This window comes from Gallinula chloropus (genome assembly GCF_964237585.1).
Source record: "Gallinula chloropus genome assembly, chromosome: 3".
Classification (NCBI taxonomy): domain Eukaryota; kingdom Metazoa; phylum Chordata; class Aves; order Gruiformes; family Rallidae; genus Gallinula; species Gallinula chloropus.
Genome location: NC_140087.1, coordinates 71,607,307 through 71,634,845, shown reverse-complemented (window position 1 = coordinate 71,634,845; position 27,539 = coordinate 71,607,307). Strand labels below are relative to the sequence as shown.

At 51.1% G+C, this 27,539-nt stretch overlaps 1 protein-coding gene across 1 annotated transcript in view; it reads right to left on the bottom strand.

Moving 5' to 3' along the window:
• The window catches only part of ITPKB (inositol-trisphosphate 3-kinase B), a 70,443-nt gene that overhangs the window by 42,742 nt on the left and 162 nt on the right, over positions 1 to 27,539 (bottom strand). The window contains exon 2 of the mRNA XM_084261472.1: positions 25,132 to 26,215. Within this exon, the coding sequence (XP_084117598.1) occupies positions 25,132 to 26,055 (924 nt within the window). The 5' untranslated portion in view covers positions 26,056 to 26,215. The remainder of the gene's footprint in view (positions 1 to 25,131; positions 26,216 to 27,539) is intronic.

Genomic DNA, 27,539 nt, shown 5'->3' with positions numbered 1-27,539 from the left:
CTCAGGGGTGGGTGGGTGGGTGTGTGCGCTCCCGCTCTTCCTCGAGTCATTTTTAACAGCTACCCTTGTGAGGGCTCTTCCCCTGGCACGCTACTGCGCCTCGGGCCACCGGAGAGGGGCTGTGAGAGGAATGCAGATCCGAAGAGGAAACCCGTACACCCCAGTTTGAGGAGTGCAGAGAGAGAGATGTTTTTGTCGGTGCTAACCTGCTCGCCTTGGCAAGCCGCCACCAGAAGAAGGAAACATACTGCTTTGCTCTTCTTGCATGAGAGGTTAAGGACTCCCCTCGGCACGAGGCAGTGTACATCGCTGCGGTCACACATGCCTGCAACATCTCCTTTTATATCTGACCTCACCTGTCAGCTCCTTCAGCAGTTACTTTGGGAGGTAAGCCTTGAAAGAGAAGACCCAGCACTAGCCAGATCATTCATTATTGTCACTCGTAGAGCTGACTGCTGCAAGGAGATGGACAGGCCCTTGACTGAGAGAGATTAAACTGCTGCAGGGTTAGAAATGCTGCTTCTCTCCAGAGTGGAGCCTGGGGTTGCCTGTCCCAGCTGCAGACAGCCAGGCATCGGAGACAACCTCTATTGTATTGCTCAAGCTGCATGTGGGCAGCAGAGCCTGGCTGGGAGCTGGCAGAGCTCCCAAACTCATGGGATGCTGAGAAGAGCCAATCCCACCGGTTGAAGGAGAAAATTCCAGTGCAGAAGGAGCGGGGAATATCTGTGGAAATCCGAGCACAGACAGAAACACTGGGGCTGTCAGCCAGTGAGGTCAGAGAGCTCACCTGGGAGGAACATGCTTTGCTGAACCAAGGAAGCACAAGACAACCTCTTGCCTGAACCCCAGCAGAGAAGTGGCTGAAGGCAGACCAGGGCCATGCACCCCAACGGCACAGGACACATGGCAGCAGGAACAGGGCTGTGTGGACTACCCAAATCAAGAGAAAACCAGCAAGGAACAAGAGCGAATGCATGGGTCGCAGAAAGGAGGTGGTGCGGTCCCAGTAAAACGTTCCTCTGGTAAATAATGATGCATGTGATTCCTTGGGGCTGCAAGCCAGTGGCAGTGTCACCAGCTACTTCTAGCTCATCAGCTTCCTGTTCTGGTGCCAGTGCATTGGTTTCACCCTTGAAAATGTTTCCTGCACCAACATGTACCATCGCCCGGCTGTACCTGCAAATCCTGCTTTTTCCAGGCCAGCCACATGAAGCACGCAGGCCCACGGATCGGAAACTGAGACACAACAGCTCCCATGTGAGGTTTAGATTAGACATTAGGAAGAAATTCTTTACTATGAGGGTGGTGAGGCCCTGGCACAGATTGCCCAGAGAGGCTGTGGAAGCCCCATGCCTTGCAGTGTTCAAGGCCAGGTTGGATGGGGCTTTGGGCAACCTGATCTGGTGAAGAGTGTCCCTGCCCATGGCAGGAGGGTTGGAACTAGATGATCTTTCAAGTCCCTTCCAACCCAAGGCATTCTATGATTCTATGACGTAACTACTGCCTGAAAGCCCTGCTGATGTGCCTCAGGCCTTTGCCACACAAGTCCTGAGGCTTTCCCGGCAGCCACGTTCAGCTGAATTTGTTCATAGCAAACTGTTTCAGTTGGCAGAAGCTCCAGCAGCTTCCCTCTTTCCATGGAGCAGGGTTCAGGTCCCTGTGCTGAGAGGGCAACACACTGCCATGCACAAACCACCTGACAGCCCAGGACTAGTGCTGCTCAGTCTCTGAGTGATGCCCATGTAGTATACAGCAACCTGAGGAACCCATGGTCCTGAACACACCTTTAAAAGCTTTGCCACATCAGTGTCTGATGTAAGTGGAGAAAGTACAGAACCTTGAGAGCAACTATAGATGAGTTAAAAAATTCAAGCATGTCTAAGAGGGGTGCACAGACAGCCAGCCAATGTGAACTTCAAATGGGTATGGTCCCCTAAGCCATCACGCTGTGCTGCTTCTGACTGGGATCCTGAGATCTCTTGGCCTGAGAAGGCACCGAGCATGGCTGCTGCATTGTTACCCACATGGGGTCTGCACGATCCCCACAGCTCTTCTTGCTCACCCTTTACAGCCCACCACCCGGCCTCACCATGCCGGCCCAGGTCACTCGTTGGAAGCTGAACTCTTCAGTGACAGCCCCTGGACACTGATCAGCCCACCTGAGCCAGGAGGGTGTGCGAGTATCAGCCCTGCCAAAACATCAAGCTACCAGTTAGTCAGCTGCCTTATGCATACAAAACTATTCTGATTTGAATATGCCATCCAGGAGTGAGGCAACATTCGGACAGCGCACACACGACCTCTTCCAATTAAACTCTTACTTAGATACAACCGCCATTAAGGTTGCATACAGTAATTATTTGGTCTACTACACCCCTCCTTGCCTAAACAAATACAATCTAAACACACACACTAAAGAAAGTGTGCATCCTCCTCCTCCCTAGTCAGAAAGCCCCACTGCATACCTCAAAATAAGTATCTCATTACCTTGCTTTTCCCCATTTCTCTTAATTTTCTGTCACTATAAATCATCACAAGCAGCACAGCCTCTCTAACTAAAACTACAGGAAAAGGGTGGGACTTTGCAACACAGCCTAAGCTGTGTGTTATTTATGTAACCGTTTGGTTTGAGACAGAAGCCAGATCCTCAGCCTGTGTAAAGGTGAGAGCTGGGCTGAAGCCCCGACAGCCCAGGGGAAGACTTTGCCCCCACCCCAGCCCATCGGTGCGGGATGCTCAGAGATTTGCTGCTGATAGCACCCTCCCAGGAGCAGCCACCCAGCACCACTGCAAGCCCCGTGCGGCACATGCTGGAGCTCAGACCGACTTTGGGGGAAAAAACACATCCTTCTGGGTCCTGCTCCTGTGGCAGCTGACACTGCCATGGGGCTAGTGCTAGTCTGCGTGATGCACCTCGGGCTCATAATTTGTGATGTTAGGCCTAAGGAGTTACAAAACCTAAGACTTTCACTTTCACAGGCTCCGTATTTAATAGAAAACTGGGTAAATGCTCTTATTTGGAGGTTCAGCTGCGAGAAGAGAATGGCCTATGTGGCCCAGACTGGAGCGAGCACCACTCCGCGTGTTTCTTTCCAGCTGTGCCCCTGTTTCACAGGAAGATTAAGCAGCATCGGACGCTGCTTTCTCATTCCAACTACAGCCATTCATCACTGCAGAAAGCTCTCTGCCTTGTGGCCTCTGCCACGGGCCACAAGGTAACCTCTGCAGCCCCCTCCCCATGGGCAGAGGATGGAGAGGAGCCTCAGTATGAGGACAGCCCTGGACCCATTGGCCGGGGAGGGGGCTGTTGTGCAATGCTGCCCACGCAGCACAGAAATCTCGTCCTGTTCCTTCCACATGATCAGTTTACGGCTGCTGCTGAAATCCCACACGTGGCTTGTATCTCAGCCCATAAAGCCGCAAGCAGGTGGCTCGGGCGCTCCCCCAGCCCCTTCTCCCCTCGGCACAGGTGGGCTTGGAGCATCCCACCGCAGGGAGCTCCCCAGGGTGGCTCTGCGCAGGGCTGACAACTAACTTCTTCTCCAAGTCTGCGTGCACTTCCTTGTGATTTCATCACGCCAAGTGTACGCCTTGTTACCAGACAGGGTAAGTAGAAAGGAAGGAATGGAAGAGTTTTCACAATTATCTTAAATATTTCACCGGAAGCCCATTAAGTTTGCAGGCTAAATAATCCCATGTATGAACTTTGACCTCAGTCTTCTCTACCAGGACCTTTTCACTCTTGTCCTGAGGACTGGCAGAGGAGGAAGGCAGAAACTAATGTTTCATGCAGATCTCTAAACAAAAACAACCTGGAAACTGCTACAGTAACCAGGAACCAGCTTACTGGGTTTTTACTGATCCCCTTTGAAGAGGTTTAAAGAACTCAGTGGGGTGATACCCCTATAGCTCTTGTGAGGCAACATGTTCCAACAGCTAACACGAATATGGAAAGCCAGGGATGGCCACCTCCGTGCTGCTCCCATGCGTGCTGCCAGCAAGTGATCTCAAGACAGCCATTGGCCCTTAGAAACCCTTGTCTTCAGAAACCCTAGGCTGCAGAAACAAATGAAAGCATGGAGGAGGAGGGGAGGGAGCTCTTACAAAATTAACTGCACAAAAATAAGGCTTTCTGGCCCACCTGCTGCCTGAGAACAAACTGGTATTAGTTCTAACAAATGCACGTCTTTCCTTGACTTGTAAGATTAAAAGCTTCCCTGGAAAATCATTCAGGAGGCATAAATATTGAAAATATGTGGCCTGGGGATCCGAGCTTCTCTAAATGCTTTTTCAGGCAGAGGAAGTGCACGGCATGACAATGAGCAGCCTGTAGTAAAGGACTAAGCAACAGAGTTCGACTACATCTCACCAGACCCAAGCACCAAAAGCGTTTGCGCAACATCACCCCACCAGATTAAAACTAGTTCTCCACTGCAGCAGAGACTGTAAGCAGCTCAGGCAGCACCAGAGACTCACGGCCTCCCCAAGCAAACTGCTGCTTCTGGGGCAGAGATACATCTGCAGCTTTTCCTACACGTAACCATGAGCCCTCCCTGCAGCCAAACCGCATGCAGCCTCTTGTTGCAGGGGCATTTGCAGCCAAGGACGTGCCTCGTGCACATTAATTGCACAGAGAGTTTTAAAGATGAGGCGAGGGACTTGCAGACCTAATTTTGGAGATCGGGGCGAACCTGGGGACTGAGACAGGGAAGGAGAGCAAGGCTGCAGAGAGCTAACTGGGGCAGCCAGAGGATGTCTCTTATGCAGGTGAATCCTGCTGATGGATCCTGCTGATGGCCCAGCTCAGACCATCCATGCCAACCCAGTCCACATGCAAGAGATTCTGTGACATAACCGTGCGTGTCTGGGTTTCTGTAAGCACATCCCATGCAGGACCCCCGGGGATGTGGTTTTCTGTCCTAACTGGTTTCCTCACCGGAAGAGTGAAATCATCTCTCCTTCATGTCAGCTGGCAAGGGGGCAAAGGGCACCATCAGGGACCGGGCACCTTCCTCCCCTGTCACACTGGTGCCTCCCAGCACAAGTTAAAGCAAAGTAACCCCAAATCTCTGGCAGAGACAGCCAGTGCCCCTAAGCCAGAAGCCCCATATGCTGCTGAAGGCAGCCTGCAGAGCTGAGCTAAAACTGGGGGAGGGTCTAGAAAAACCCTGCAGCTCCTTCTATACTGGAGAGCAATGGAGGCAGCAGCAGCAGCCCCTGAAACTGCAACCTGTCTCCCTGCTCTTCCTTGAGATTCTCAGGAATGATTTATGGCACAAACCACAGACAAATGAGGAACTACAGCCCACTCGAGCATTGTGCGTGGCCCAATTTTTTACGGCTGAGGTGCAGAGGAGACTTTTGCACAGAAGATACGAAATGCAGATGTCCCAGCCAGGCATTCACACATGCTCCTAATGTGCACAAGCATGGGCACATGCACTTGCATGCACATGCATGGAGGAGACACGAATGTGCTTGGCTAGATAACATGAGATCGTTTGTATTCATTTACCATAACATTTTGTCCTCGGGACTGCAATTCATCTCACCTATTTTTAGCCCTACTCAGTGCAGAAGACTGCATCTATGCTAGTTTTAACTCCTTTTACAGTCAGGGTGCTGTCTAGCCACAGCTCCCCTCATGCTGTGCAGGCAGGTCACATATGCCGCGCTCTGCAGGGGCCTGTTACTCCCCACAAAGGGAGGTTGGCTCAGAGATAGCTATTTGCCTCAAATCCCACCCCACACATCACTAAGCGCTTTTTCAAACTTATCTGGGCTCTCCTCACTTTCCCCTACCTTCCCATGCCAGCCTTCCACGACACTTTATTCCGCTACCTGCAACTTTCCACCTGATTTTCCCCCTCGGTTTCCTCCTTTTCCATCCCTCGATCAGCTTTTGTGCTTGGCTTCTCCCGGCTTCCCATCCTGCCTCCACCCCACAACACCTCTTTCCCTTCCAGCTCGCCCCTGCTGCAGGCGACAAGCTGACACAGCAGCAGCTCCCTCCACCTCCACCCTTGTCCTCGCAGGACCCGGCTCTGCCACAGCTCTGCCCGCTCCCGCGCCCCATTTCGGGGCACCCACTCACTTCCCCTCACCCCCGCGCTTGCCGCCGCCGTTCCCCCGCACCTGCGCGGGGCTGTTCCCACACCTGCACTGGGCTGGTCCCCACGTTCTCCCCATGCACTGTCCTGACCCCGCGCCCACGCAGGCTCACCCCGTGCAGCTGCACGCCGCCATCCTGGCCTCCTCCGGGCGCTGCTTTGCCCTGCGCGGAGGGGAGAGCTGCAAGAACGGGTGCGATTTACACATGGCTAAAGCAGATTCCCAGATGGCTTCGCAGCTTCCCTTGTATTCTCCTTAGTCTTCCGGGCCTCTGTGGTCATTTCCCTTTTCCACCTGCCTTTCCCCCCCTTTGCTGCCTTCCTGTTCGTCTTATCTCTCTCTCCTGGCCGCGCTCTCCCACGCCACGCCACACCGCTCCCTCCCCACAGCCGCCCCATCGCGCGCTCGCCACAGGCACCCGTACAGACCCATGCTCACGGCATCGCCTCCGCTCCGCAGCTTGGGCCGGCCTTCGCCCGCCTGCAGCCTGAGTGTCGCAAGCAGAGTCCAGCTGAAAAGCCCATCAGCGAAAAGCTGGGGAGCGTCTGCAGCTAAACTTGACAAAGCCCTGGAGAAAATACAGTCAGGAAAGAGTCGTGCTCCAGTTCCAGCTGGAGCATGTGACGGGACCGAACACCCCTTTGTATGCCTCTGAGAACAGCTAGAGGGGGGAAAAGGAAACGGTGACACGAGACAGCAAAGCGGCAAAATGCGGGACTGAGGGGAGGGAAAAGGGAAAAAAGAAAACCGGGAAAAAACAGGTAGATTCTTAGAGGCACTTCACCTGCTTTTTTAAAAGTTGCACTTCCTTTGAATTATCTGTGCTGGAGATACGCTCAGCCCATCTCTGCTTCCCTTGAAAGATTCATTTGGCATACATTTAACTCTCGGATGAGCTTGCAAAACATGAAAGAAGCTCCAAGTGTCGCTAAAATGTAGGAACGGCCTCAATTCTGAGACTGAGACCCGTGCACCTTCCTCCATGACAGCAAAATGGCACCCCTTATCCTCTCCCGCCCTCCTCACCTACCCCGACCTCCCCGTGCCCAACTTTCAATAAAAGCAAGTTTATTTTGTCCTCCAAATGGCACTGTAGCCTTTTCCAAATTAGATCGGATCCCCGGATGGCGCTGAGAGATTAACTCTTCTGGAATCTGATCCAAGGACATCAATGGAAAGGTTTCTGCTTCACCCCTGGGCGCACATCATGTACATCATCAAAAAGAAACGCTCTGTTTGCTGACAGACACAGCAGTGGCAGCCACAAGTCCCCTTGGCATGAACAACAGCCCTGATCTAGGAAGAGAAACTGCAGTAATTTCAAAATTGTTGGCTGCACTTTCACAAAATGTACTCGAACCATTTTTTCCATTGATCTGACGATGCTGGTTACTCAAACAGCACCTCAGCCTACTTCCTGTTCTGCTGGAGAGCTCAGAAGCCCCGCTAAAGAAACAAGAGAGAAAAAAAAAAACCAGCCCCCAAAAACCAACCACCAAATTCTAACTTTTGAGGTTATCAGAAATAGCTCTAGTGGATGCTTCCTATTTTTGCCCTAAAAAATCATATTTACAACTTCAGTCCCACTGGAGGGCAGGGCAATCTGACCTACACTGCTCCCCAAGATGCTGGCTCAGCACAGTTGGTGAGCTGAGCCCACGCACCCCTGCCAACGTGGTCCTCAGCTCCGAGCATAAGAGACCTGCTGTAGGAAGAGAGGGGAAATTCAGTCTTTGTGCTGCGTTTCGTCACCCGTCTGTCCATGCCGTGCTTTCCCAAGGATCCCTCACGGAGACAGCTGGTAGGGGGGGGATTTTGCAATTTGGGCAGATCTCCACAGTCTAGCCACTCACATAAACAATGCACTAACCCAGCCCATCTGTGTTTTTTTTACTCTGGATCAGATTTATCCCTCGTGCAAGCCCACCAGACTCCATGGAGCTACAACAGAGCTGATTTGGCCCAATCTCGTTCCAGACTTGCAACCGAAATGGAGCAACATTCTAGAGCGTCGATCCTTCTCCAGAAAAATGAGAGGGAAGCCTAGTTCCAGGAGTCAGCCAGCTCCGATCACTGGCCCTGGTTCCTGCAGCAGCAAAAGGAGACAGCAAGGGACCAGCAGGCAACAGCAGTGCAAGAAGGGACAGGCGACATGGGAAGAACATAGGGATGCTGCCTGGCTGTGTAGGGATGGGGTCAGGAAGGCCAAGGTGCAGCTGGAGCTGAACTTGGCAAGGGATGCGTAGAATAACAAGAAGGCCTTCTACAAGTATGTCAACCAGAAAAGGAAGGTGAAGGAAAAGTGTACCTGCCCTGATGAATGAGAATGGTGACCTCATATCAACAGATGAGAAGGCTGAGGTACTCAGTAAGTTCTTTTGCCTTAGTCTTCACTAGCAACAGCTCTCCTCAACCCTACTGGGTCAGTGGGCAGCAAGATGGGGCACAAGGGTACCCCTCCCACTGTAGGGGAAGATCAGGTTCGTGACCACCTGAGGAACCTGAGCATATATAAGTTTATGGGACCTGATGAGATGCATCCCAGAGTCCCCAGAGAATTGGCTGATATTGTTGCCAAGCCACTCTCCATCACATATGAAAAGTCATGGCAGTCAGGGGAAGTCCCTGGTGACTAGAAGAAGGGCAACATTGTAACCATTTTTAAAAAGGGTAAAAAGGAGGACCCAGGGAACTACAGACCTGTCAGCCTCACCTCTGTGCCTGGGAAGATCATGGAACAGCTCCTCCTAGGAGCTATGCTAAGACGCATGGAAGACAGGTGATTCAAGACAGCCAGCGTGGCTTCACCAAGGGCAAATCCTGCCTGACCAACCTAGTGGTTTTATATGATGGAGTAACTGCATCAGTGGACACAGGAAAAGCAATGGATGTCATCTATCTGGACTTCTGTAAAGCCACAGCACCCTTCTCTCCACACTGGAGAGATACAGAGTGGACTGTTTGGTGGATAAGGAATTGGTTGGGTGGTCGCATCAAGAGACCTTGATGTCAGTGGCTTGATGTCCAGGTGGAGATGGTGTGACAAGTGGTGTCCCTCAGGGGTCTGTACTCAGACCGGTACTATTTAAGATTTTCATCAATGACATTGATGGTGAGGTTGAGTGCACCCTCAGCAAGATTGCAGATGACACCAAACTGAGTGGTGCAGTTGACATGCCAGAAGGACGGAATGTGATCCAGAGGGACCTGGACAAGCTGGAAAAATGGGCCGATGTGAACCTCATGAGGTTCAACATGGCCAAGTACAAGGAACTGCACCTGGGTCAGGACAATCCTCACCATCAATACAGGCTGGCAGATGGTGTGATAGAAACAGCCCTGCAGAGAAGGACCTGGGGGTGCTGGTGGATGAAAAACTTGAAATGAGCCAACAATGTGTGCTCACAGCCAGGAGGCCAATCATATTCTGCGCTGCATCAAAAGGAGCATGGCCAGCAAGTCAAGGGAGGTGATTCTGTCCCCTCATGAGACCCCATCTGGAGTACTGTGTCCAGTTCTGGAGTCCCCAACATAAGAAAAACATGGAGCTGTTGGAACAGGTCCAGAGGAGGCCACAAAGATGATTAGAGGGCTGGAGCACCTCTCGTATGAAGACAGGCTGAGAGAGTTGGGGTTGTTCAGCCTGGAGAAGAGAAGGGTCCGGGGAGATCTTACAGTGGTCTTCCAGTCCCTGAAGGGGTCCTAAAAGAAGGCTGGAAGGGACTTTTTGCAAGGGCATGGAGTGATAGCACGAGGGGGAATGGTTTTAAATTGGAAGGGGGTAGATTTAGATTGGATATTAGGAAGAAATTCTTTACTATGAGGGTGGTGAGGTACTGGCACGGGTTGCCCAGGAAGGTGGTGGCTGCCCCCTCCCTGGCAGTGTTCAAGGTCAGGTTGGATGGGGCTTTGGGCAACCTGATCTAGTGAGGGGTGTCCCTGCCCATGGCAGGGGGGTTGAACTTGATGAACTTTGAGGTCCCTTCCAGTCCTATCCATTCTACAATTCTGTGACTCTGAGATCATCTGGAATGGCCACTGACCGTACACCTAGAGCCTCCTTTGCCTCTCAAAAAGCTATTGAAGATTAGTGGTGAAATCTATGCTTTTCATTACCCAGTATGAAAATTACTATGTCTTAGGGTTTAAAGGGATTATCAGATACTTTCCAAAGTATTTTATCTTTGAAGAGTTTATTCCCCAAAATATTCTACTGCTGGTGGAGCTGCTTTCGAGAGGTGAAGTGCCATCAGGTTGTTAGTGTTCCCCATGCCAAAGCCTGTTTCTCAAGTCCCCACTCCATTCAATAAACACTGACACCACGGACTGACACTGAGTGCATGTGTTGTAACCTGTGTTACGTTACAGCTGGCTGCGCTGTCTAAACTGCCCTGCCATTTAATTCCCCAGCAAGGAGCTTAATTGCACAGTATATGGAAAATGTTGCTGTTATGCAAGACTCTCCTTTCTGACAATAGCCAGCAGAGCAGCTTTCTTCCCTTAGCTTTATCTCCTGGAAATATTCTAATTCTGGTTGTTACGCCAACAGTAGTTTTAGCTAGTTTTGTGGAGGCAGCTGTTCTCCAGGAAGGCCATCTGCATGTTGCATGTAACCTCCAGAAGTGCTCTCCTGGTGTGACTTCAGCACGGTTAACCCTGCAGCTGGAGCAGCTGAGAAGAGCACGAGGCCCACGGATACACTGCACGTCCACGCTTTTGCTTTGAGATCATCCGTGATTATTCATGGTTTGGGTTGGAAGGGACCTTAGAAATAATCTTGTTCCACTCCCCTGCCATGGGCAGGGACAGCCTGCACCATAACAGGTTGCCCAAAGCCCCATCCAACCTGTCCTTGAACCCTGCCAGGGAGGGGGCAGCCACAGCTTTTTGGGCCAGCCTGTGCCAGGGCCTCACCACCCTCACAGGAAAGAATTTCTACCTTTTGTCTAGTACAAATCTACCTTCTCCCAGTTTGTAGCCATCCCCCCTCGTCCAATCATTGCATGCCCTTGTAAAAAGTCCCTCCCTGAAAGGATTGTTCCCTTTAAACATGCAATAGCTCTAAGGACACGCTAAAAGGAACAACATGTCACCTCCTGCCCTGGGGCAGAAAAGGTACATTCCTAACAGCTAGAAAGGAGAAAGGTGAACTCTGCAGCATCTTAATGCAAGAGGCAAACCGGAGAATGTGCCTACGTATCCAATGAGAGCAAGTAAATGGAAGTCCAAACCCCCTTGGAGCCTCTGGAGAACCCTCAGTGTCACTTCACACAGCACCTCTGTGCCGTTCAGCAATGTGGGGGGTGGTTCAGGAAGGTTCAAAGACCTTGCCTGGCATTTTCTGAGCACTGCCAGAGCCTGAGGTTCGTCACTAGATGTGTGCGACCTTCCAGAGATCGCTGGCTGAATGCAACTGTTTAGTTGGAAAGCTGAAGTGCTTTTGCTATAGAACTTACAATGTGCAGTGAGGTGCTGGCCGGTGGACTCTGCACTGCCCCCCCACTTCATGTTTGCTACAGTCAGAGCTCTCTTCCTACCTCACAGCCCCTGCTTGTGTCAAAGATCCCCACATCTCCTCTATCTGTAGGAACAGTGATTACTTTCCAAATTGCACTTTATACCCAGCACTGACAGAGAAGGGGTGTGAGCCTCCATGTGCAGTTTGCGTGCTCCTGGTTCTCAGGGGACACAAGCGATCGCTTGTATCTCTCTGTCTGTGCCCCCACCTCCAGATTTCACCTGGGAGAGACGCCTGTATTTCGGCAGGGATGTGTGAGTCGAATGCCACCTGCTCTCCGGGGCGTCACGACACACATACAAAGATACAGGCAGATTTCGCTTTGCCTGTGTGTGGGCTTTTTGCTTCATCTGGGGCAGGGCGGGGGGAGAGCTGGCGTCCTCCCTTTGGTACAGGAAAGCCAATTCGGCTTCCATGCTCTGCCCTCCTGGCCTTTCTTTCCATTCAGCCTGTTCGCTGACGGAGAGAAGCAGCTATTTCAATAGCCCGTTTGCCCGCTCCTGCAGTTTTAGTTCTCTGCCTTGTTCTCACAGCCCCCAGCTTTGGCAGTCAGCAGGCTGAGACTCTGAGCTTTCGTTTTTGAAAAGAAAATGCATTTCTATCTAGCCTTCTGGCTCGCAGAGAACACTGAAAACATGTCCCAAGTGCAAGTCAAAGGCACAGAAACTAGGAAAACAAACAAACCCAGCACTTCAAAAAACCCCAACCAAAACCAAACCCAAAACATTTGGTGTTAAGACAATCCTCACTATTTTGGGGAGTCCTTACGTTTTCACAGCAAGTGTGTGGTCTACACCGCTGGTACATACGTACTAGCCTCGATTCCTTGTCCCGCTGTAGGCACTACACATCCCCCCCTGTATGGGGACCCAGTGCTGTTGCAGGGAAGCGGGCAGAGCTGTCCCAGCTCCCACTGCTGCCAGGGCCACAAAGGAGCCCTGCCCACCCCTCCGCTTGGCCACTGCCACCCCTCGCCTCTACACAGCTCGATGACAGCAATGTCCGTATCCTGTCCCTGCAGCAACACAAAAATTACAGTGGGCCAGAAAATCGCTCATGAACCTTCCCATAGCAGGTAAAACCCCAGATCTTCCCACAAATGGAAAAGGTCTTTCCTAAGGTCCCTGTGCAAGAGAGGCTACTGCTAAAAAGGCTGCTGTCCCACGCTGAAGCATCCTTTTTCTCCCTCTTCGGTGCCTGAACCCTCCCAAGAAGCAAAGGGAAGGGGCTCAGGAGGCACTCGAGGTAAATCTCAGGAAACGTGGCTCTGCTCCAGATGCCAAAGGATGAGCTTTGGGGGAGAAAACGGCATGACGTGTCCCAGCCGGGCAGAAAAGCCAGCGGGGGATGGTAAACGTGATGATGACTTATCGTATAGCGGGCGCGTGCGTTCCTTCCCCTATGTCCGGGGAAACTCAGTGGCACGTTTTGGCTACAGCAAAGTAATTACTAGCTGTTTGCTCATTTCCCTTTAATGAATCAGTTGAATGAGCCCAGTGTGAGCGTCGGGGGAGTGAAAGTCTGCCATTCAGCTGTCTGCCAACGCCAGCTTCTCTGAAGATTTCTAGATCAGATTTCAGGGCCCCAGGAGTTTGGGTTATTTTTCTAAATGAGCTTTGACATTGTGTCTTCCGGAGAAGCTGCCAGTTATCTATAAAACCTACTGCTCTTACTCATTTGATACCACAGGTTTCAGTTTGAATCACAGCAAAGTGTGGTTGACCTCAGATTAAACTAAAATACTTGCTCCAAGGCATTAGATTTAAAAGTCGGCCAGCACGGGAGCTGGATGGAGCATGGATGGGTTTTTTTTTTAACATCAGAGCTCAACCAAGAGAGATGTGCAGATTGAGCTGAACAAAGCTGAAATCATGGGGCTGTGGAAGGAAAACTCCAAAATATCTCATCTGGAGCCAAAGCAAAAGGAGGTGTTTCATTTCAGGTTATGTAAGTTCTAAAAAACCTTTTCTTCTTTCAATGTGTTTGAGTGCTGAGGTCGACTTTTAAGTGAAAAATGCCATTTTGAATCAAATCTACTTTTCAAATGCTTGCAAAACATAAACAAACCATTCCCAAAATGAAACAGTTCATTCTGAAAGTGTCAGAATGACACGCATCGCTATATTTAACAACCCTCCCTCTTCCTCCACCTCTGTATTTTTTTTCTAGGCCAGAACTATTCAGAAAATGTGTTTGGATTTGTGAATCATTTTGACTCCCCCTCCCCCTTGACATTTGCTGGAAAATATACTCTCTGACAGAAAACTGTTCTCCCAGCTCCAGCCAGCTCCTACAACCTTCTATCCCATCAAGGTCTGTCCGGACAGGGCTGGGGGTACAGCTGCCTTGGGGATGTGGCACAGGGGATTGAGAAGAGCAGGCTAGGAGGGCAAACCCCAGCATCTCTCCAGGCAGCAATGGGCTCTGTGCTGCAGAGCACCCTGAACCTCTGCTATGGCTGCCCTGAAAAAATGCTGAACCACCCTTCTCTGAGACCAAATGGGGAGTTGGGCTCCAAGGGAAGGCACCAAGCAGAAGGAGTTCCTCTGAGCCATGGGGGCTCGGAGCTACCTCCTATCAAGTTCATGGAAACTTTGGTTTCGAAGGAAAGATGATGCCTCTGAGGCTTGCAATGCAAAGCAGAGGCTGGATTCTTTGCAGCCTGGCAGTTCACAGAAAAAGCTTATGCCTTTGCAATGTGAGCATAAATGTTACCGCTCTCATTTGTGAGTGTTTTGCTCCTACCCTGAAACCTTTAGCAGGTGGAAAACTTGGATCTATTTCTCTCACATCCTCACATCCAACCCATCTGTGAGCCTTGTAGATTTATTCAGGATAACATCCCTAACAGGGTCTTTCCAACCTACCCACCACACTAAAATTCACCTCTGGGGCTCATCACCTCTTATCTCAGCTTCACATCTCAATAGCCTTTCCTCTGCAGGCTTGCTCTGCAAAGACTCGCCAAACCCACAGCTGAAAGATCGCTTTTCGAACCTGTCACTTGGCTCCTCTGCAGCTCTTTCAGCTTCCCCACCTTGACTCCTTCTCCTGAGGTGCAAATCTAAGCTACTTGGCTCTTCTTTCAAGGCTGTGATTTATTCTATTCCCATCACTTCTCATTTCAGTGCTGAAAGGTCAACTCCTGCGTATGCTCATGCATGAGATCAGCCTATATTAAACAGGCTCCTCGGAGCTTTCTGCCTTCTGGGAAGGGTTCCCATCCACAAGAGCTGACAAGGCGGCATCGTGCTACCTCTGCATTTCCCTCTCAGTACCGCCCCAGCACTTGGTCAATGTTACGGTCACTTCTGGCCATCCATACTCCCACACTGCTCTCCCAGGCTCTAAAGAGCCATCCCAGCAACGAAGAGTGACACAAGAAAGCAGAGTCCCGAGGAGAGAGGCCAAGTCTGTTACACGCAAGATGAAACACAGATCTTGACCTGCTAACAGTGGAGGGGCTGAGCTGTATCGCTGGTTCCAGACCATTTGCTTTAACCTGCTGTGCAACGGGACTTCTGAGAGCGCTGGATGACATTAGTTGCTCCCTCCTCTGAGAGAGGGCCTGGTTTGGTTTAGAGCAGCTTTTCCAAAAGTTCATCTGCAACACAAGCTTTACACAAACCTCCTTTCAGTGGTGGTACATCTTGCCCAAAACCCATGACACTGTGTTTGAAGGTGGCAATGTGACACCCGACAAGGCGATTCTCTTGGCTTTGCAAAAAGATCAAGGTTAGTTCCCACTGCTGAAATTATGGAAGGGAAATGCAGGATTTGTCAAGCAGAGAGAGATAAACTGGACTGGGAACATTTTCTATACAAATTCCTAGGAGAATGTTAAAACAATGGAGTTGGGAAAGCACACTCGTCAGGGTTTATTCAAACAATGGGTTTCACATATTCTATTAAAACACAACAGTAACTCAGGTGGACAGAGATAAGACACGGTTCTAATATTTCTTTCCTTTGTTTCCTTTCTGGATGCCCTGGCCTCTACCCCCAGTGCGGCATTCCCACCCCAGGGTGAAGGGCTTTCAGCTCCAAGTAAATATAGCTCCATGGAGATAACAATTAACGCCCTCTTCCTGAAGGTGGTTGGCAGTTGCATTTCCAAGTGCCTCTTACTTCTATCACCACATGCCTTGCTTTCAAGGTGCATCTATAAATGGCAGCCCAACGCTGTCCTAAACCAGCAGGAATGAGGGGTGCTGCGTGGGGGTGCAGCTGTATGCCAGCCCCTGGCCAGAGCAGGATGAACTGGTGGGACTGAGAGGCCAGCGCGGTGGCAGGAAGCGGTGCCCAGCTCGCCTCCTCTTCCTCCTCCTCACACTGCCATGACAGGAACCTAATTGGGCAGCGCAGTCGCACTGCCATCCCACAGTCTCATCAGTAACAGCACCCCGAGGTGCAAACACCATGGTGGGGGCTTTCATGGTCACTTTATGTGGGTACCAAGGGCAGCGTGAGGATGCAAGGTGATGCTGAACTGGCTTCAGTGGAGCTAAGCTGACGCTAGGCAGGCATGGATAAAACAATGGAATTGGGCTCTGTTTCAGAGTTCAAAGAAATGTTTGAACCTGTGGGCACTAATTCAGGCTCATCTCTAATTATATCCCAAGACTGGCCTTTTAAACTAGGTCTGTAGTCCTCAGGAAGGGCCACTGTGAAGTTGTTATTTGAGTTCCTTGCCAATCTGTTGTTGGATTTTCCACTTGACATTATTAAGGGATTAAGTTGTTTGCCTCATCATCTTTTATCTGTCCCGTTGAGTTTCCTACAAACAGACTTAAGCTGGACCAGAGAAGTTAGGAGGGGAAAAAATAAAACCCAGAACCCCAACACTTTCAAGATATAATCATGGCCTGGGATTTGTTGTTATTATTGTTTAAATTGATTACTTTGGGCATGTAAACTTTGGTGACTCCTTTAATTTGGAATGTATCAAAGAAAGCATTAGGCATTGCAGCATGTCATTGGATTATGCTGTCCTGATTCAGCTACAGCTGTGGAAGAAATATATAACAGGAGAATCCTGCCGAGTTATACATTTTAAACTTAGATCATCAATTGCCATAGAGAAGATAAAAACAAATCTAGCTGAGCCTGGAAAGAATGTTCCTAAAATAAGAGAAACATTTAATGTGAGTAGCCTAGGGGTGCAATAACTTTGCCTGTAACTTAACAAAACCCACCCACATAAAACATACCCAGAGATCGCAGATTGGACTCTCTGATCCGCAGCCTGCCAAAAAAGCAAATCTTGCCTTTTTTCCCCCTTCCCACAGATGCAGGCTTGAATGGTCCCTGCAGAGCGTTAAATACATATTACCCATAATAGCAACCATATTACACTTGGACACTTTGCTAATTCTCCCCCGGCTGCTCTGTACCTCGCTCGCAGTGGGAACACGCCCCTGGGTATCTAATGGGGCTTGAGCAGTTCCTATAGTCCACACGCAAGGAGCCCACCCACCTCCCCCTCACCCCTGCTCCTCCTTGGCACCCTGCTCTCCTCTCTTTTGAGGGGTACACCCAGGCTCCCTCCACCATTGCATTTAAGTCTCCATTTAATGAAAATGTTTTGAATGCGTTTAGCTCCACAGGATGAAAGTTATTCCTGTGCCTCTCCAAAATGCCTTGTCAAAGCACAGCTTCAGCGAGCAAGGTTCCGCTCCTGCCCTCTTCCCAAGCAGCAGGGATTGGAGACTCTCTAGTGCAGAACGAGAGAAAAAGCACCTGACCCTAAAATGCACTTTGCCAAAAGTCACCCAGCAGATCTTTCCATTCCTGAAACTCCTGCCCCCAAAGGCCCTGAAGCACCATACCTCTCAATGGGCAAAACTACCATGGAGACCGCGTCTCTGCTCCATTTATTCAGTTTAGTGTTGGATCTACTGCGCGATGTAACTGGATGCGTGCAGGGGAGAGCAAGGCGAACATCGGCCAAGGACCGAATCTGCAGCATGCTCTTGCTGGCTTCGGTGGGAGCTACAACAGCTTTTATCAGCATTTTATCTGACCCTAACAAAAGGAGAGAATTGTTTAGCAAAGGAAGAGGGTTCTTTGATTTTATCTTGCTGCAGATGAATTGCCCAAGCAAGGGCAAAGGGACAGGAAGCAAAGGGGGAGGGGGAGGAGGTGATGCCGAAGGTAGGTGCTGCCTGTTGCTTCGCCCTCTGCTAACTTCCACTCTAGTGGCACGTTTCTGACGGTCCCTTCTGATGGGAGACGGTTGGGCCTGCTTCCTGGCCCATCCATAGCCATCCTACCAAGACACAAGCTGTGCTGGTTATTGCCGGTGTTGATACACTGGTCACCATGCAGGCAAAGCCTAAAGCATTCAGGCTGAAGGGAGTTTTGTGACAGGGAAAGAGACCTGGCTGAGAACTCCCTCTGCTTCACACAGTCCAAGAGCCCCATTTTTCAAATCCCCAAGTACAAGACTGAAAGTCAAGGAGGCGAGAGCCCCAAGAGCTACGCATGAAACCCCAGGCAAAACTCGCGTGGACCCAGCGAGGCCTACACCATGGCAACCGCCGGTGCCGACCTCCCTGCAAACCAAACCTCAGACAACCCGATTCGGCCCTTTGAACCAAATTCATTAAACTGCCTGTTGGTATGCCACTCCGGAGCTCATATATGTCTGTCAGGGAGACAAGGGATGCTTTACTATTACTTAAAACCACAACAGTGCTGAATGCTAATGCAGTTCCTGTTGTGCAGGGCTGATCAGATAATACACTGTACAGCTTACAAGAAGTTGTAAGTGCTAAGCACTTGTTGTTTTACTCCCTACTTCTCCTTCCAAAAGCAATCCTTCTGTTTTGGCTAGCAATAAATCTTAGATCTGAAAGGAATAATTTAATTCCTTCTACTAGACTGTCTCTTACGCCGCATCATTAATGAAAAGAATGTTCTTTACTATAAAAAACTCACTCTTCTCAGGGCTGAAACGTATGTTAGCATTGAGACATACATTGTGAGAGGCAAAAGGCTAATAATAATATGGGTCTTAGCAGTCTGCAGCAGCTTCAGGCTCCAATAATATGCCGATCGCTAAGAAACTAAGGTCAGAAAATGCCAGCACTCAGTCAATGCGACCCATGCCTGACTCAGGCAGTGAGGATCTCCACAGGCACACAGCTGCGACAGAGGCTCTGTGGCAGCGAACTCCCACCGTGGCTGGGAAAGGAGCAGCTGCAAGCTACCTTTTCCAAAAGCTTCCACCAACTCTGAGCACATTCGTGTCACATACCCAGACCAAAACTCGTGGCTGGAGACCCCGAGCTTCTGAACATACCCACACCAACTCACGCTGAAAGGCACTGTTTGGTGGACACCCCGTTACAGAGCAAATCACAATGTTTTTTCTGCCTAAACAGTGATTTAAAAGCCAAATCAGAAGCACTTTCTTTGAAGCTGGTAGACCTCAGGCTGAAGCAGCTTCCTGAACTGCTTGCAGCCGTTGTGGAGGCTATGCGTGACCTGGCTTTTTATGTGCATGAGTAAGGCTTAAATTCCAATAAATTTTATAGAAAACATTCACGAGTGCTTCAGAAATGGATTCCTGTGTTTTAAGCACACTCCTGCGCTAATCCTCAAGATCCCATCAAAGAAAAGTACCTTAGGAGAAGACTTATCCCGAGGAGATATCCAATGAGGCTGAGCAAGATGAATTCTATAAAAGGGCCATTTTGAGTGACCCAGCAAGTGTGGGAGCCCACGTTCCCCGAAGAGTCACGTTTGAGAACAGCTATCAGGCTGTGAAGCTACTCAGCGAGTTGAAAACTTTAACATTCGGTTTTCGCTGTCTGTTAAATATTAACACAGCTTTCTTCGAAAGCTTGGCTAGGCTTCTTTGGAAGAAAGCAAATTACTGCACAAATTTACCTACTGATATAAACAAAATAATCTCTAACAATTACAGAAGACTACTCTTAGCCGAGGCACCATTTAACATCGTACGTAGACGCCATTATTCCTCTAGTGAGTTAGAGCAGATTCACACGCAAAGAAAACATTAGCTCAGCACTGGCTTTCCGTCATCGCAGGGGATGAGAGCTCAGAGCTGCAATGAAATTTTCTTCAGATGCAAATCTGTCCTAACACGGTATAGAAATAATATGGAAAACATGAGACAGGTGTTGACTACGGTTTGGTTGGGGTTTTTTATCGTCACAAGGCTCTAAAAAGGTAAAGACAAAGCTGTAAATTTTCTGCTGATCTGGGAACCCCACTGCACGGACACACAGCTTACATCCCAAAGGGTCCAACCAGCCAAGCTCCTGCCATTCCTGTCAGAAGGGAAGGAACCCTGGCTGTTGCCAGAGTTGGGGAACCTTAAAGATGATGAGCCTAATGTTTGTTCTTCCCACACCTCAGAAATGCTCCAGGCCTTTTCCACATTTTATAAATGCCTTTGTGTGAAATTGTTTGGGAGAAAAAAAATAAAATTAAAAATGCAAGAGACAGCAGCTGTGCTAGCAAGTCCCTCTGTGAAAAGGATCTGCTACGTGCCATGCAATTCCTGTTCTGTCAGTCATGAAGAATGTGAGCAGATAAGAAACCCTTCCCCATAAGCTTAAAAAAGCTCATGAAAATGGACTTGAAATAGCATCGTTCAGCCCCCATCAGGTTATGGTGGCATCTTCACTCAGCCTTTATCACTGGGAGACCATGAACAAGGCTTCTTATTCCTCAAGAAGGCTACGTGAGTAGGTAGCTAGAAGCTAAGCTACCAAATAGGGAGCAGTGCTTCATGACCTGTCCAGAGTGCACAGATTCCACCTACAGAGCCTGAAGCTCTTGCCAGGCACTGGGGTGGGGGTGGGGTACTGATTTTGGAAGGGAGGAGTGGGGGGCTGGGGTGCCTTGATCTCATCCCGACAGACAAAACACGCCATGCTGCCAGGTCTGCTGAGCATGGTGCTCCAAAAGTTGACCTCACTCTCCTTTTCCTCCCAGTCTTCCCACAGCGGTGCTGAAGGAGGCTCCGTCCTTTGGCAGCTTGCCCTGCGTGCAAAGCACCTTCCTGGGCAAGAATACGCATTACTAGAGGAGCAACTCTTCAGAGCAAGCAAGCGGGGCCTGAACATGCCAGGCATTATATCGATACTAAATTGGTGATCCCACTCACCAACTCATAAGCTGAGGAGCTTTTAAGAAAAATATGGTGGGAGGAAGGAGGAAAATACATAAACACAGCCAGCATACAGAATACATTCCCAGGGCCTGCATGCATCACCATAGCCATGTGGTCATGGTTTCTGTTACACAGACACTTCCTGATCACAGCGACAGCTAGGAAGAAAGCTAATGAAAGTGTATTTAATGTGATTGATTTTTATAGGAACAAACCAGGAGTGCTGTTGTCAGCTCATGCCTTGGAACATCTCAAAGTGAAATAAGCAAGGGTCCCGCAGGCCCTTGGCTGACACGAACCCTATCTAAACTTGGCTCCTTTCTAGAAATGCGTTACAGCCATTGAGAGTCAAACAAATAAATCAATTTAAAAAATCACCTGTCAGCAGCAACACCATTAGGGTTTTTTCCAAAAGCTCTTTGCCATTTTGCACCAGTTAATGGTAGTCTCTTATTCTGAGCAAGCTGCTTTGCCTGCTGAAAGGAGCAGCGGTTTCACAATGTACAGAGAGTCACTTGATTACTGCTCTGCTGTGTCCTTGTGCTTCCACAGCGGCTGTGGGAAAGCCAGGAAGAGGAACACTGCGGTGTCTTGAACTGTTTTTTCCAGGAAGGTGGGTTTTTTTGCCCTAGTCATGTTATTTTTCTATACTACGTACTTGCACAATTTCTGCTCCCCCCCCCTGTTGCTTTATCCCTAGATGCCAAGGAATTGACAAATTAGGGGATTTAGGTCAACGATGATGACTCACTGCAATGACCAGGATTGGAATATCTTTCCCTTCAAGGGCACAGACAGCTTCCAAGACTGGGGCCAAGCCTCTTGCCACCAACCACACCTCAGGCAATCAGCTCTCCCTTGGGAAGAGCAAACAGGGTCCCCCAGGCACAGCAAACCTCAAAGAATTGCATATTCCCATTGAAGTGAATGGGAGTCACAGCTAGAATGGGGCTTATTTTGGGTGCAAAAAACCCTTTAGGAGCTGGGCACAGGGAGCACCTTCTCACTTTCCTATGCACCCAACCTGTGCTATCAGCCAGGAGGGGAGAAATCCTCTCTCCAGCATGAGACGCGCGCGCCATGATGAAGACAGTCGCCTTCCAACAGCTTGGGCAGTGGGTGAGCAGAGGGACACCTGCTGTTTCCCCAAACTTCTCACATCGCTGTGGCGGGGTAGGGGGGGGGGGCGGGGGGGGGGGGGGCGTTGTGTGCAGCCAGCACTGCCCCGCGGCGTTGTCACACTGCAGTGTCCGCATCCCAACTGCTGCCTGGGCAGGCTGTCCCTCCCACACAGCCTGAGAAGTGTAATTGCTCAAGTGTCTTTGAAACCTTACAAGCATCAATAAACAAGTGTGGGGTTTCTCCAGCAGCAGCCCACAGCCCGGGGAAAGCCACAGCTGCAAAAGCCCTTACGCGGAGGTTTACTCAGACCTTAAGTGGACTTGCAATTTGCAATCAGACAATAGCAAAACATCAAATTGCTCTTACTGTCACTGCACTTCAGAAGTCCGCTATAATCACAGCAGGGTCACGGTTGTCTAGTGCTGTGCAGCCCACTGGGCACTGGAGCGCTCCAGGTACAGGCAGTACATTGAGTACAGTGTTCTCAAAATTTCAACAAACAAAGGCAGAGCCTGTATCAGCCACAGAGCTGCCCCAGGTCACGGTGTCCAAAAAAAGTGGCCACACTCCCTCCCCCACCAGGCAACATCATGTTCTTACTGACCAATTTTCAGGCCCAGCTGCAAATTAAGTTTCCTACCTGTGGTACCAGTGGAGGATGAGTCTGTGCCAGCTGGAGGGGCCTGCCTGTGTCCCAGGGATACCAGGAGGAATTACAATAGACAGCCAGACATCCCTAACAAATGTGCTGAGCCAGAGGGCCTCCAGAAAGGAAGGGCAGAAGCAAGCCTGCTCTTTATCAAACCTGTAAACGTGCTACGCACGATGTGTGGCTCAGACCGTGTCTGCAGCAAGAGCGGCTTTTCTTGTTGCTCATTACCTCTCCTCCAGGTACAATCACCTTCCCCCGTGTCAGCAGCACCCCTTGCAGAGAGGCAACTCAGGCTCTCTGCCTGCCCCACGTTTATCTACTCAACTCAGAGGAACAATGTTGGTTTCTGTCGGCCAAGGTCTCCCGGGACTTATTTTGACGGAAAAGCATGAGCTGTGGAGAGAGCTTCTCACACACTCTCCCTCATTACGCATCTCATTTCCAGACCATGTGCATTAGTAAAAGGAAGTCGTGAGTTCATGAAAACAAATGAGTGTGCAACCTGAGACTGTTTCAGTAGCTGCCTTCTGCTGTCATTATGGGTTTAAAAGATGTTGCCAATCAATACACAAAGTTGGGTGTTATTTACATGAAGCAGCTTTGAATTACTGGGCATTTGCGCATGACCCTGCTGAGAAGTTGACTATAATCTGCCAAAGCCAGTGATGGGCCCTGCATGGGACCTGCAGAGCCCAGTGGAAAGTATCGCTGTAAATCAGCCCAGCAGCCCCTGTGGAGATGACTCCAGCACTGAAACAGAAGGATCAAGTGCACCTCCTTGGGCTGCCTGATGCGTCTGGGACCAGACCTTCACCTCGTTTGGCTTGGAGTAGTCCCACTGAGCCCACCAGAGTTAGCCTGATCATAGACCTGATCTGAGCTTGCTTTGATCCAGGCTGTTTGGCAACATCAGCGAGCCCTGCCTGTTCATTGCCAAGCCACTGGCCTAGCTGAGCTTGCTGGAGGCCACAGGAGGCTGTGCAGTCAGCGTGAGACCGCAGGAAGCTTTCCACAACAGCGTCAGGCATGGTTTTGCCCATCAGCGTACTGTTTTCAGCAGCAAATCAGTGGGATCTGGCACCAGGAACAGTCATTTGCATGGAGAATAGAGCAGAGATTGCTACAGCTCAGGCACACAAAACCTGAAGAATTTAATCAGCAGAGGGATTGTAGCAGCTCCCAAAGGGAGCGAGCTGATTCATCAGTTGAGAGCCCCAAAATACAAAACTGTCTGCAAACACGATGAGCTGCAGACTTCTAACTTCATTAACTGTGCTTTTACTCAACTGCTACTCCATCCTGAGCAGAACTGAGCCTGAGTTCTTAGAACAGGATGAAACAAGCAGAAGAGCAAAGATACTTATTTTTACTGCTGAGTGTTTTACAAACCATCATCAGACACTTCTCCCTGAGTTTGATTCCTTGACTTTACTTAGATGTTTCCCTGCACTGGTCTTCCTCATGTCACAGAGCTCTGCAAGAGCTTCACTATCAAGCATCTACGGAAAGTTACATAGTAAACCACATCACTGAAAGTTGACGGGCCTTTTATCAAACTCCTTAATTAATGAGCCACTGGATTGCCCTGCATTTTCCAGGGGTTGTCAATGCCAAGTTCCAGCACTGAGCTCAAATCGGTGTAACGTCTCCCAACCGGAAGACAGGAGAGTCCACGTGCTGGTTAGAGAACCTCATGATGGGCACCCTGCACTGGGGTAAAGTGCCTCAGAGCCCTCTAGATAAATTGTGTAAACAGTTCTGAGCAAAGGACACTCTGTGCAGAGCATTCAGACACCAAGCGAACTCCCCAAATGATTCAAGAAATGCCATGAGTCTCTGCCTATGGAGGGAGCCTTGATGCCCTCCTCTCCAAGGAGACCTTCCTGCTCTAAAGCTAAGACAACAATGATGCTTTCCCTCACCTGAAGCCTCCCAGCCAGCACCACGACAAAGAAGGAAAGATCCAGAAGCAAATGAACTCAGTATAAATACCTAACAAAAACATGCTCACCTAAAATATAAGACACCCCACACAAGTAAAATGTTTTCTTCAGAAGGGGAATTATCAGAAATTCTAGAGATTTTTGCTTCCACGCGAAAGGCACGCAGACATTGTGCTGATGGGCATCAGTGTAAATTTTAACAGTTGGCACACACAGCTTCAACTCCAAGGAGGAAATAAATTCTCCCTTACGCTCATGTAAATCATGGGAAACCTCTAGTGCCCAGGGAAGCTGTGCTGAGGGAAAGCTGAGGCTCATAACCACATATTAGCAAAAGCCTGCGGTCCGTGGGTGCATGACAAGCACGCTGGTGGGCAACTGTAGTGCCGGGGAAGCTCTGCAAGGACCATGCAGAGTGGGATGGGTACAGCTGCTCTCTCCTGCAAGCAGGGGATCTTCAGACTAGGAACTGGGATAAGCTTTTCATGTAAAGGAAATCAAGCACTGCCAAGCAAGTGGAAAGTTTCTCTGCAGACCTCTGCTGTTACAAACCTCTGCCCTCCCACCGCAGCTGTGCCTCAGAGCAGGGATGCTGCCAGCCCTCGCCCCACCTCCCCAAGGCTGGTGCAAGACTCACCACTCGGGGCTTCTGCTGGTCCAGGGTCTGCAGAAAGGCCGGGGTCTGGTCCAGGGTGCGCTCAGGGTCGCTGGAGATGTCCTCCTCAGACTCCTCCCAGGATGAGGAGAACCCAGTGGAAGAGGCTGAAGACGACGACAGCTTCCGGACGGGCAGGTTGCCAGGGGGCACGGTGCCTGCCTCATCATCCGGGCCCCCCAGGTCCGTGACGATGACGGCGGGGATGCTCCCACTGACAGCTGGGCACTGGCCCTCAAGTCCTGTAGGGGCCATGACCACCTCACCTTGCCATGATCCAGGCCCTGATGGCTCCGGGGGGCTGCTGCCCTCCACCAGCCCCACAGCTGGGACCACCATCACCACTGGCCGCCCTGAGGGCTCTGCAGAGCTCGGCCAGACCTGCACCCCACCGTCACTGGGGGCCTCACTCTCCCCATAGGCTCGTGGCCGGGGTCCGGTTCCAAGTCCTACCATCGGCGCTGCGGGACTGGCAGGCCGGGGCCGGGGTGAGGATGGCCGGGGGCTCCGCGGTGGTTGTGTGCTGGAGCTGTGCGCCTGGATATGTGCCTCGAAGAGTCCCACTTTCTGGTTCACCTGGACGTTGTGCAGCTCTCGCTGAAGCTGCCATGCTGTGGGGCTGCCCGGCTGCCCCTCTTCACCCCAGCTGCCCCGCCGCCCCCTGGGGCTGCCCGGCTGCCTTGGGAGCTCCTCAAGCGGGGGGTAGAGGAAAGCGGGACCACGGTGTGGGGAGCGGGGAGGCACTGAGACCGGGCTGAAGACGGGGACCGGGCGGCAGCTGCTGGGTGTCTCCGGGCCCCTGGGCAGCCCTTGTCCAGGAGGCGGCGTCTTGCTCCTGCCACTTGTCACCTCGCTGTTGCTATTCATCATCACCAAGCTATTGAGCGCATAGCAGTACACGGCCATAGTAGTCAGCTGGGGCGCACAGGGGGGCTGCCGCCGCCGCCTCGGCACTCAGGCTCCGCGGGGCTGCCGAGGGTCTCTCCACACCAGGATCGGAAGCATCTCCGGGTGGCAGCAGGGGAGCTGGGCTGGCCCCAACCTGCAGCTCCATATAACGGGACGGCTGGGGAGAGAGGAGGCAAGTGGTAAGAGTAGCTTTGCACCCCACCCCCCCCACCCCCGCCCCAAGCTCACCCTCCAGCTGTGCATGCACACATCTGGCCAGACTTTTTCCTTCCTGTGTGCCCGCCCCCCCACCAGTCCCTGCATAGACCCCCAGCATGCCACAACCCAGTTGAGCTGTCAGAAGGGTCTGAGTCAAGGGGAAATCAGTTTTGGAGCTGTTTCCCCTCTTTCCTGCCTTCCCTGCCCCCTCTCCAGGTGGCCTGTCACACAGCTGCAGCAGCAGCGTCCGAGCGGACACACAGTCAGCAGCCGTTCTTGGCCTGAATTCGGGAGTTACAGTCAGCTGGTGTGAGCTGGAAGCCAGCAGCTTTCAAGTTTTGGCCCCCAAAGCTGACACTTAATGAAGGAAGGGAACAATTCCCAACAGCACAAAGTTACCACCTTCTGGTTTGTCACCTATGACCAAGATCAAGCCTCAGGCATGGATTTCTCCTCAAGCGACACATGAGAACTCTCCCTGCTTCCACAGTATGGTACCTGACCGTGTCCCCTCTACTCTCCTAACTCGCCATCTGTACCAACACGGTATTGCACACCTTCATGCGTGCCGTGTCTAAACATGCTTCCCCTGTCCCTGTTTGCCTTCTGGGGCATCGACCGCCTTCAAGTCACAGCCTGAATCCCAGGTACGGACACATGTGGTGGCGTTCGCCCTGTGTGTGTACACATGTGAGAGAGACCCCGCTTCTGCAGGTGGCTCTCTGTGCCCCTCTGTCTGCCAGCACACCTTCCTTCATATCAGTTTGCTCCAAGTGCTACTGGAGCTGCAATGCCCATCCCGTGCTGGGGCATGGGAACCCGTGAGAGCTATGCCAACACACCGCCAACATGAGTGTGTGGGCTTGTTTGCATGTATGTGTGCTAAGCATGGCTAACAGGGGTACACATCTTTGGAAGCACTCGTGTGTGATGCTCTCGGTGGTAGTCCTGTTCAGCCCTGGGAGGCTCCTGGCAGTTAAGTGCCCACAGGTCTCAGTGAGGGGGTGACCAACAGGCTCCCCATCCTTCCAAGCACGCAGTGAGAGCCCCAGCAGAGCCCAGGTGGTGCGGGCACCCCCTCTCTGCAGGGATCCCCGGCACTGCAAAGCTCCCAGCACGCCGGCTCGGGTGCGAGAGCGAGCACTGCCACAGAGGTGCGCGGTCAGATTTTGGGTGCGGGACAGCCTGCTCGAGGCCAGGGCAGGGTGCGGGACAGCCCGCCCGTTCCCGGTGCAGCGCCCTGCTCCTCTGCCCGCCTCCGCCTCGCCCCTTCCTCTCCGCGG